The sequence below is a fragment of the Gobio gobio genome, assembly GCF_949357685.1.
Source record: "Gobio gobio genome assembly, chromosome: 2".
Classification (NCBI taxonomy): Eukaryota; Metazoa; Chordata; class Actinopteri; order Cypriniformes; family Gobionidae; genus Gobio; species Gobio gobio.
Window position 1 is genome coordinate 64,443,104 of NC_137098.1, and position 11,907 is coordinate 64,455,010.

At 39.0% G+C, this 11,907-nt stretch overlaps 1 protein-coding gene across 1 annotated transcript; it reads right to left on the reverse strand.

Moving 5' to 3' along the window:
- Positions 1–56: 56 nt before the first annotated feature.
- cldn7a (claudin 7a) lies at positions 57–6,855 on the reverse strand. The gene is made up of 4 exons (XM_079840352.1): positions 6,250–6,855; positions 2,922–3,086; positions 2,638–2,722; positions 57–949 (listed from the first exon to the last, which is right to left on the reverse strand). The coding sequence occupies exons 1-4, from the start codon at positions 6,470–6,472 to the stop codon at positions 781–783; spliced, it is 642 nt and encodes a 213-aa protein (XP_079696478.1). The 5' UTR covers positions 6,473–6,855; the 3' UTR covers positions 57–780.
- Between the last annotated feature and the right edge of the window lie 5,052 nt (positions 6,856–11,907).

Below are 11,907 nucleotides of genomic sequence, written 5' to 3' on the forward strand. Positions count from 1 at the left end.
TTTCCAGGTTTAAGTCCCAGATTTCAACATAGATGTGTGTAATGCAGATGCACACTGTCATTGTGATAAAGCAGACTTTATTGAAAATAAGCATGTACATAAACGATATCTAACTAACACTGACATGATCAAGAACAACATAAGATATTCAGAAGAACTCACGGATGGTTAAAGTTAACATGATGTGGCGTAACACAAGTGATGAGTTAATGTGTTTAAGCAAATAACATCAAAACACTGTTTCCGGATCCTGCTCGGCCATATGTGAAACACTGCAATTACATAAGAGTGACTCGTATGAGTATTAATAGTGTTAGCATTTCAGCTGCTATAGGATAAATACTCCACAAAAACAAATCTTGAAAATCTCCCTCCATTTTGGGCGACTCACACCTGCTCACTGTGTTGGTTACAGCGCTCCCTGGTGGACACTTTGGAAACGCCAACATATTCGAGTTTCTCTTCTTTCACATGGAGAAAACAACATAGTTGTGTACTTCACTGAAACGCTGACACCTCAAAGCAGGCTGTGAGTATTTTTACTGGCACTAGATTTCTACAATCCTCCATTTCAAAAGCTCCCAGAGCACCTGTAAATATATGACCTATTTTTATTTGAACTTTTGGACCGCTGATTTGCCCTTTGTGTTGTGGGACGTTAGACAGTTTGTAAACCGCTTGCTTTCTCTGTTTTCGGCTGTGTAACCTCGTTGTTCTGTTGAAGAAGTTCTTCCCCTTCTGAAGCTGCTGCGGAGTCTGTCCAGTGAGAGGCAGTGTTGCTCACACGTACTCTTTGTTGCTGCTGCTGCTGGGAGAGCGCGCAGAGTTACCTTTAGGATATTTGGACACTTGTTTACTTCGACTGCAGGAGGCAGCCAACATGGATCCACCGAGAACATCGAGAAATGACCCGCCCCAAGCAATGAAAATGGCCGCTCCAAACTCAAACCTAACGTTGAAAAATACAGAGAAAAGGGAGACATGACAATGATGAATTATTTTAAATGTGGTAAACTGATCTAATTATTGATTTGAATTGAGAATTTTTTTCATGATTAGATCATGACTCTCCCACAATTCTGAATAGACAACTAAACAATATCATGTAACTTACGAGAGATTCTGACAAAATGTTAATTGCTGTGGTCAAATTATATATTTAATACATTTAATCATTCATTCAAACCGAAAAAAATAAAAATAAATAAATATATATATATATATATATATATATATATATATATATATATATATATATATATATATATATATATATATATATAAATATATATTCAACATAAAAGAGAACATACACACCAACATGTACCAATTCATCTGAACAAGTAAGGCAATGACTAGACGAGGACAAATGTATAGAACAAAGCAGTCAACCTTATATACACTATATTGCCAAAAGTTTTGGGACGCCTTCCTTTACATGCACATGAACTTTAATGACATCCCATTCTTAATCCGTAGGGTTTAATATGGAGTTGTCCCACCCTTTGCAGCTCTAACAGCTTCAGCTCTTCTGGGAAGGCTTTCCACAAGGTTTAGGAGTGTGTTTATGGGACTTTATGGACCAACGCTTTGGTCACTGGAGCGCAGTCATGATGGGACAGGAAGGGGCCGTCCCCAAACTGTACCCACAAAGTTGGGAGCATGAAATTGTCCAAAATGTCTTGGTATGCTGAAGCATAAAGAGTTCCTTTCACTAGAACTCAGGAGCCAAGCCCAACCCCTGAAAAACAACCCACACCATAACCCCCCCTCCACCAAACTTTACACTTGGCACAATGCAGTCAGACAAGTCCCGTTCTCCTGGCAATGGCCAAACCCAGACTCTGCCAGACAGAGAAGCGTGATTGGTCACTCCAGAGAACATGTCTCCTCTGCTCTAGAGTCCAGTGGCGGCGTGCTTTACCCCACAGCATCCCACGCTTTGCATTGCTCTTGGTGATGTAAGGCTTGGATGAGCTGCTCGGCCATGGAAACCCATTCCATGAAGCTCCACACACTGTTCTTGAGCTCATCTGAAGGCCACATGAAGTTTGGAGGTCTGTAGCTGTTGACTCCTGACTTCTGTGCACTGTGACCCTCAGCATGCGCTGACCCCGCTCTGTGATTTTAAGTGGTCTACCACTTCGTGGCTGAGTTGCTGTTGTTCCCAATCGCTTCCACTTTGTTATAACACCACTAACAGTTGAGCGTGGAATATTTAGTAGTGAGGAAATTTCACGAGCTCCTGAGAGCCACACATTCTTTCACAAATGTGTGTAGAAGCGTCTGCAGGCCTAGTGCTTGATTTATACACCTGTGGCCGTGGAAGTGATCGGAACACCTGAATTCAATGATTTTGAGGGGCGTCCCAATACTTTTGGCAAAATAGTGTATATTTACTATTGCATTCCTAGGGTGTTTCTTATCCCTGTTCCTGGATTCTCCCCAACACTACACATTTGGGGATGTTTTCACAATCGAATACACACAATTCATCTCATCAACAGAGCTCAAGAGCTGAACTGGGTGTGTCGGATAAGGGAGTCATCCAAGATGTGTCTATTTGGGTGACCTCCAGGAACAGAGTTGGGACACTGCGCTCCAGTAATTGTGCAAAGTAAAATTCCTTGTGCTCACTTGGTGTTGACTGGAGTGAAGGGGTTGTAGAAGGCTCGGATCACATTGTGGGCAAACCACGAGCAGGCGACAACTGCACAGAGGGCTGAGGGAACAAAATACAGACATTCTTTCAAAGAAAAGACAGAAGATCTTTCATTCTTTGATATATTTTCAAAGCATTCTCTATGATGTTCACTGACCCCCAGACTGAGCCGAGACTGGTGTTATATAAGAGAAGTTCAAAGATGTTTTACTGTAAACTTGCTTCAGTTAGTGTGATCAGTCAGTCTCAGTTTTCTCACCTCCCACTAGCAGTATGATGCCTCCTGTCACGGCCGTGCGAGACTTGCGGACGTTGTCATCAGCTCCGCACGTGGTGCACTTCATGCCCATGCAGGCCACACCAAGACCAGCAATGGACACGATGATACCCACGATCATCAGAGCACGGGTCGCTTGAAGATCACCTGCAGAGAAGGACAGAGCGTCAAACATCTATACACTGGAGACTTTAACAACCGCCAGTCACGCAAATGGACAAACCCCCAGGAAATACCTGACAAACTAATCAGTTTACTGTTATAAATGATAATAACTTAGTATTATACAAGTAATATTACATTGCTATTATTATTATTATTATTATTATTATTTATAATATTAAATATAACAAAAATAAATTAAATTGTGAGATTCTACTCTTCACAACAACCAGTCCTGCAAAATGGCCAAACCATCAGGAAATAGTGGTTAAATAAATCTGTTTAATATTATAAATAATAATAATAATGACAATATAATAACCTAAATACATTTTACTTTAGTAAAAAAATATTATAAGTAACAATAATAATGACAATAATAACATTTTAATAATATTACATATAACAAAAATTGGCCAAACCACCAGCCAATATCTGTTAAAAAAATCTGTTTAATATTATAAATAATAATAATAATAACTTAAATACATTTTACTTTAGTAAATTATTACTTAGTAATAAATATTATAAATAATAATAACTTAATAATATACAATAAATTATACAAAATACGTCATATTAAATTATTATTATTTATAGTATTACATATAACAAACCACCAGAAAATATAGCTGAAGTTTTCAAATGTGTAATATTATATATAATTAATAAGTTATTATTATTTATACAGAATTAAATATAACAAACCACCAGGAAATAGCTTGACGTTTTCTAAATTGTAATATTATGTATAATTGTATATAATTAATAAGTTATTAATATTTATAGTATTAAATTAAACAAAATTAATTGAAATTCTTGCTATATTCTTGAGTGTTCAGTCATTTTTACGAAAGTATGAGCATTAGTGATGCTTGCACATCCAATAACTAATAATTCCACTCTTGATATACGGTTGGAAAAGGATGGCAATGAAAAACAACTCTCTAAAATCAATCGCTTAGTTCAAACTGGGGTCCGGGGACGTCCTGGGGCCGCGAGGGAGTGACAGGGGCTCCGGGGAAAAGTCTAGAGAAAAACTGTCTTAATATTAATAATAATAATAATAATTCGATTAAAATAAACAAGAAAAGCAATAAATTAGATCTAAATAAAAATGTGATCAAAATAAAAACAGTGAGTTATTAATATATTAAATAGATTAGATTATATGAAAATTACTAAAAACAATTACATTAATACACTGAGTAGAACAAAAGATATAACAATGCAACTGACACTAATTTTATATGTATAATATTATATTTTAATGTGTATAAATTGGGTGTTTCTAATAGTCAGATGCCTTATCTAAAGTTCAGGATGGGCTCCTTCACACAGGGATGATCACATGTGCGGGTCCGCAAACCCCTGACTTGGGCAATTCATCTGAAAGAGCGAGCAAGAAACATTCCAACAAGAACCAGTCTGTGCCAGTGCATTCCTGTACATGTGCACACAAAACCCACCAAGAGAGGAGGTGTGAGGGGCAGGGGTGCGAGCCGTGGGGAAACGGAAGAGTTATTCCTCTCCTTTATTCAGTAAAACACAATAAGGCGTCTCCTGCCAGGCACAGAAAACAGTCAGCTGTGGAATTCAGAGTTTTCTCTGGTGTTTTTTGCCTTCTGCTCCTCCCTCCATCCTAATTCAACCTGCTGTCAGGTGCAGTTTCAGCTGGTTTCAACTGGAAGTGTCCCGCGGTTTTCTCAGAAATGATCCCTGAGGTTCGGCACAGAGCCCCTCAGTAAATACATCACTTCAAGGAGTGAACCGCAAGAGCTAAATCACATTTCTGGACAGTCGACGTTAATCCGTAGAGTGTTTGTGCAAACGTGAGGTTGTGGTTTCCCAATCCTAGTCTTTGGGGAACCCATGTAACAGCCCTAAACTAAAAACACTCCAGTGCATGAATACACACATAATTCATTACTGGTAGTTGGGTGTGTTAATAAAAATACTCTGGCAGCTACAGGAACAATGGGTTACACTGCTTTCACCATGGCTACCTGTCCTGCCCGGTTACATTACAGGCATACGGTAGATTCAAACTCCCACTGACCAGGCCAGCGGACATTCATCAAGCGCTGGCTGGGAACGACACATGTTTATTTGAGTGTGCGTGTGAAGAGTTGGAAACTATGGCTCGATATGCCAGAGAATTCCAATAAACACCTACCGTATAGATTTGCAGTATATTAAAAGGCAGGCCCATTCGTCAATATATAGGCTATAATTTGATAAATGTATATTTATTCACTTTCAATGACCTGTGGATCTTCGGCCTATTAGAAGTAACATACAAAACATATGTGACACAAAACCAGTCATAAGTCGCACGGGTATATTTGTGGCAATAGCCATCAATACAATGTATGGGTCAAAATTATCGATTTTTCTGTTAGGATATGAAGTAAAAATCCTGTTCCATGAATATATTTGGTATTTCCTACCGAGAATATATTAAAAAGTTATTATTATTAGTAGTAATATGAATGGCTAAGGACTTCATTTGGACAACTTTAAAGGCGATTTATTTCGATTTTTTTGCACCCTCAGATTCCAGATTTTCATAGTTGTATCTCGGCCAAATCCTAACATTATCATACATCAATGGAAAGCTTATTTATTCAGTTTTCAGAAGGTCTTGTAGTCCAGGGTCTCATATGTACAAACAAAACTGGTAACACTAACACAATAATAATTAAAGGGATAGTTCACCCAGGAATGAAAATGCTGTCATCATTTACTCACTGTATGAGTTTATTTCTTCTGTTAAACACAAAATAAGATATCTTGAAGAATGTCGGCAACCAAACAGTTGATGGACCCCATTTACTTCCATAGTAAAGGTAAATGACAGAATATACATTTTTGGGTGAACTGTCCCTTTAAGGGAAATTACTGCGTGCGTGTAAAAAGACATGATATTATTGCAACATGTTTTACTTTAACTCATCAATATAATTTAAGTAATTTCAACCTTTTTACAAGTTATACGAGATTCAACTACATTTTTTAAAGTTAGTTTGATTTAATTCAAATACAAATGTATTGTACTGACAAATTGAGTAAGTAAACTTTTACAGTGCGTGTGTGAGACATGCGACAGAGAGACGGGTGTAGTAGGCTATAAGATGGTTTAACTCACTGTCTAATTGTAGAATGGAGTCGTAGATTTTGCACTGGAGCTGTCCGGTGCTCTGAAAGGCGCAGGACATCCACAGCCCCTGGTAAGTCGCCACTGCCGTGATGATGCTGTCCCCCACGTACGCCGACATCTTCCACTGCGGGAGGATGGTGCCCACGATCAGTCCAATGATGCCCACCAGAGACAGAGCAAATCCAAGCAGCTGAACGCCCGAGTTTGCCATTTTATTCACTTAATGGCAAGCCGAGCAACGGTTAGCAATATATTCGAGTGCCTCGGATAATCCCGTGTCCTGTCCCGCACCTGTTGCTCTCTGAAGAACCTCTCCGAGTAAACTCACACTGATGAATCTGAGGGAAAGGTGGGCTACTCAACTCTCCAAGACAGAAACTAGCAGTCAGACACTCACTCTGTTTGTTTATACCTCGACAGAGAGATGTCAACAGACAAAGTGTTGCTGCGTAAAATACAGATGACTAAGTGTAGGCTCGAGGGAATGAGGGGGTAAAGGCTGACTGGCGCGCGCGCGCGCGGTGCCCGTGCCTGTCGTGACGTCACGCGATCACATCACACAGAATTGCTCGCATCATCATCATCATCTTCACTGAAGTTACGCGACACAAAATGTCGGGTAGCAATTTAGATGAAGTTTGTTTTCTCTATAACATTCTTCAATCAAGGGAAGTTTCTTTAATATGGAAGCACTTCCATCACATAAGAAAGTCCTACATAAAAAGTCATATTATGACCAGTGTTGAGGAAAGTTACTTTGAAAAGTAATGCATTACAATATTGTGTTACTCCCTTAAAAAGTAACTGAGTTACTTTTTAAGACAAGTAATGCGTTACGTTAATTTTACGTTACATTTTCTCAACTGGGCTGGGCTTGTTTTTGTTGTTTTTTTTTATAACAAAAAAGTTATATTTCTGTAAAGACCTCTTCATACCAAAATTGAAATAATAAGCCCCAGGCTGAGGTAAAAATGCTAATTCACGCATGAACAGTAGAGGGCGCAGCTCTGCTGTGCTGCCATTCCAACGCTATCTCACGACCAATTCGTACATATTTTACGAGGTGGCTAATTCGTACGAATTTGTACGACCTCACTCGTACGAATTTGTACGTTTTGTCTAAACCCCAGTGACGGGTAGGTTTAGGGACGGGGTTTGAGGTAGGTCATTCGTACGAATTCATACGAATTTGTCGACTCTTGGCAACTCGTCAAATACGTACGAATTAGCAAAAATCGTACACATTCGTACGAGTGAGGTCGTACAAATTCGTACGAATTAGCCACCTCGTAAAATATGTACGAATTGCCGTGAGATCGGGTTGGCCATTCTGGATAATGGTAGAATAGGATGCAGGAGAAAAAAGTTTTACCAATAAAAACAAAAATTTTAGTAATTTTCATCATCAAAGATCAGTAGCAAGACATTGGTAAATTAAATATAAAGGTAGATTATGCATTAAATAGTTGTTTTATTTAACATGTAATTATTGGAGGTTTGCATAGTATTCTGATTTTGCATTTGACTGATTTTATTCATTTTGAGGAGTAGGCCTACAGAATCTTTATTGTGCAAGTGAGATAAATAAATGCTCACATTTAGTCTAGAACTACAATAACCCTCATGTTTACACACACGCCTCTGCACTTATTTTTCTCAACATGGGGGCAGGAGAGCTGTCGGTCAAATGAATGTGAAAAAGTAACTTGCGTTACTTTTTGAAAAAGTAACTGAGATATTTTGTGGTAAATTTGTAAAGTAATGTGTTACTTTACTAGTTACTTGGAAAAAGTAATATTATTACGTAACTCAAGTTACGTGTAATGCGTTACCCCCAACACTGATTATGATATAAAAAGCCATTGTGAAAGACTACGACAAATGTGTGAAATAAAACGTAGAAATTATGGCATTTAAAAGTCAATTATGATTTACCAAAACAAGTTTTCATGTTCCCTTTTGAGAGTAGACTACTCTCGTATTGCGTAGTTTACGCTATGGGAAAACTAATTTTCTCGAGAATATTGAAGCCAAAATGATCCTTATATAAATTTATATTAGGTCAAAGACATTTCAGCTGACAAAAAAAGAGTTGGGGAACCTGCTTTGCATGTAGCTAAATATGAAATGACATGAACTTGTACATTTTAATGTTCAAAAGACAAACGCTTTCCAAAGACATGGTTAAATAACTCACAGAGTCAAATGATTTCTGTAAATCCAGTAGGGATGCACCAAATCCAGGATTCGGGTTCGGATTCGGCTGAATATTGGGCTTTTTGACGGGGTTCGGTTTCTGCCAAACCTTAGAATTTTTTTCCACCGAACCGAACCCTAGGCTTGCACTACGCGCGAATGTAATGACGCCGCCGTTGATTATGGGAAGGTGTTTACTAGGTGGGCCGTTCGAATGCAGTAGGCCTTGAGAAAGTGAAAATGGAACTTGTGAACAGAAAACGTGTTGTTTTGTCAGTACTCTCAGTCAAAAGAAGGCGATTCAAGTCGAGCTACATGTTCAATATGCAATGCCGATTTGTCTCGTGGTGGCAAGGACCCTAAACAACAGCCGCTGTTAAAACATTTGCGTATGAAACATCTGAAAGAATACGAGTTGTGCATGAAGGAATCTACAGACAGCAGCCAAAATGCAGCAACTTCAGGTAACGTTACGGCAAAGGAAGGACAGTCATCCTGGCATAATGTTGCCTATTCTTAAATAAAATAAAATAAAATAAAAAATGGGATGCTCATTAGGTTCATTTTCCCAAAGACAACCGCTGCTCATTATCCGACTATTAACCGTTAACTGATAAGATTATAATATTGATTTGGCATTAAATCAAAATACAATTGACGAGTGTCTGTGACCGGTCAAAAAGGCACTTTTTCCCATGGGTTTATTTTACAGTGCAAACAGCAGCATACAGATCAGATCAAATATAAATAAAAATAATAAAATAAATAGGCCTACACTATATATTTTTAATAATTACCAAATTAAGCTGACAAAACGAAAATACACTGAATCCGTTTGAAGCTTTGAAGAACCGGAATAGTTTTTTTTGTCAAATAAAAATAGCAGGCCTACCTCAAGCCACACTTTTTTTTAAGTAACAAGTGATGCCGTTGTGTTGTTCTCTGAAACGACAGAGGACGACTCAGGGTAATTGTTCTATAAACCATCAGGAAACAGCGTCGAGAAGAACATACGCGACAATGTTTACTTTAGTAAACTTGACCAAAACCACACTACGAAACCGTTTTTCCTGTGTTTTTTTGAAGCTTTGATTGTGTTTACAGTGTGCAATATAACATGTGTTCATGTTTCGCGTGTAAAAAAACACAGTATTTTTCACACAATTTACTTATCTGTATACCGCTGTTTTCACTGTCCTAAAAACGGCCTGAGAATTTCCTCGTTCTATGAAGTCCCTCCTTCAGAAACACGTAACGAGTTCTGATTGTGCCAGCGGTTCCCGTGTTGTGATTCGACAGCAGCTTAGCGCACGTTGCCCGGAAAGGTCACGCCTCTCACCATAACGGGGAGATGAACGCGCTCAAACTACAGCCCCTGAAGGCCAAACAAAGGTGATTTGACTCCGGGATGAAAATAACAGCGTCTGAACGACATGGCGACAAACACAACCCAACGCAACACTTCCTCTTCTCCACGCAGGAGCAACAAGACCACGCCCCCTTTTTTGCGTATTCTTGTGGGCGGAGGTTAGTCAACAAACTGTTCTACTGACGTCATTAAAGCAGGATGTACAGGGATGTAGTCCAAACCAGCCGCTCGCTGTAGGCTTTGAAAGGGAACTTCTGTTAAATAAAATATCTCGCTTGGCATTGAACTTTGAGCGTTATAATTTTACAGGTATTATATATGCTCTAACAGCAACATTACACACTAACTAAAGTTTGAAAAATGGAATCACGAAGAACAGGACCTTTAAACAAGGCTTCAGATGGCACTGATGCCCCGGGAATACAGAGAGAACGCCTCGCTAGAGTTGCTTTACCAGTCTGGAGCTTGTACTAGCCTACTGCTGTCATTTAATATCGCATAGCATATTTTGCAAGTAACTTCATCGCCCTTTCTGTCGAAATGTAGGCTCCTTCTTTTCCATTGCTTCATTTTGGGAAATATATCTGGTTCGACATGATGTGGTTGCACGTGTCGACGCGCTCCGTGAGTGAACAAATACAGCATTTTTTTCTTTAACCATGCAGCAAACATACAAACAAAAAAAGCGTTAAAAAACATTTAAACCGTTTAACTGATAGTATTAATCGGTTAACGGTTAAACGGTCAATATAAGCATCCCTACACTGCTGTGGACGTTGTTTACTTCATTAATGTGTTTACTGTGATAATGGACTGAGGATGGGAGTAGGATTCGGTATTCGGTTTTGTCAGAATCTTAACCAGTGGATTCGGTATTCAGCCAAACCCCAAAAATCTGGATTCGGTGCATCCCTAAAACCTGGCAGTGATCCAATGCCGTGTTTTGCTCAGTTTACAGTGATAGTCACATGACGGCTGGTCTGTGTGTGCAATTCCACAAACCTGGAAGAGCTTCTGAACGTACACAAGCAGTAAACTTTTTTAGAAAGGAGAATTAAAAAGATAAAAAAGGGAGAATCCATGAATTATGAACATTTGACTGCCCTTGTGAGAACAACGTGTAATCATGTAATAAATAAAAAGATAATTGTAGTCTGAATACGAGTATTTTTAAACCTAATATAATCTAATTACAAGTACTATATTTTTGGAATCTGATTATATAATCCAGATTACATGTAATCAGTTACTACCAGCACTGAATATATTCATATTATTAAAGACACAGTGTGTAAGTTTCGTCGATAGAGGTCGCTTTTTCAAAACAATAACAATAATTGATGACCCTGTGAATGATCGTGGAAGTGGTCGTCTTCACCTTCACAGCTGGTGGAAAGCAATCCAACGGGACTCATCGGGATGGGAAATCATGTTACATATTGTGCCTTTAATGCTTTAAATTACATTGATACATTTCAGAAACCTGTCTTTTTTTTTTTACTTATTGGTGCCTATAAAAAAGCATGTAGGCCTGATATTTAATCCAGTTGTCCCTTTCATGAGGCACGTTTGTCACGTCTAACCACTCCATCAGATGACCTCTGCACTTCCAGTTAAAGGGGAAAAAGGCCTGGAGCTCAGTCAACTATTGTCTGCAGGGCTGAGTTGGCGGCAATGTTACAATGATCTCACCAAGGTAAAGAGGAAATATCTATAACCTGAGAGAAAATAGGGTGGAAGCAATAATGCTGTTGGAAGAGGAAATGGTTTTCACTCCAGAAAATGTCTGTGACACCCTAGATATGGAGTTTTGCGTTTGATGGGTGTGCGAAGGTTTTTAAAGGAACACGCCGACTTTTCGGGACTTTATCTTATTCACCTTATCCCCCAGAGTTAGATAAGTCCATACATACCATTCTCATCTCTGTGCGTGCCATAACTCTGTCTGACGCACACACCACTAACCTAGCTTAGCACAAAGACTGGAGGTAAACGGCCCCAGCTAGCCTAGCTTAGCACAAAGACTGGAGGTAAACGGCTCCAGCTAGCCTAGCTTAGCACAAAGACTGGCGGTAAACGGC

Excerpts from the sequence above, each read along its gene's own strand:
- cldn7a (XM_079840352.1), bottom strand. The coding sequence starts at position 6,472 with ATGGCAAACTCGGGCGTTCAGCTGCTTGGATTTGCTCTGTCTCTGGTG. Across the intron at positions 3,087-6,249 it reads CTCCATTCTACAATTAGACA|GTGATCTTCAAGCGACCCGT; the intron begins GTGAGTTAAACC and ends CCTTCTCTGCAG. Across the intron at positions 950-2,637 it reads TTCACTCCAGTCAACACCAA|GTTTGAGTTTGGAGCGGCCA; the intron begins GTGAGCACAAGG and ends TTTCAACGTTAG.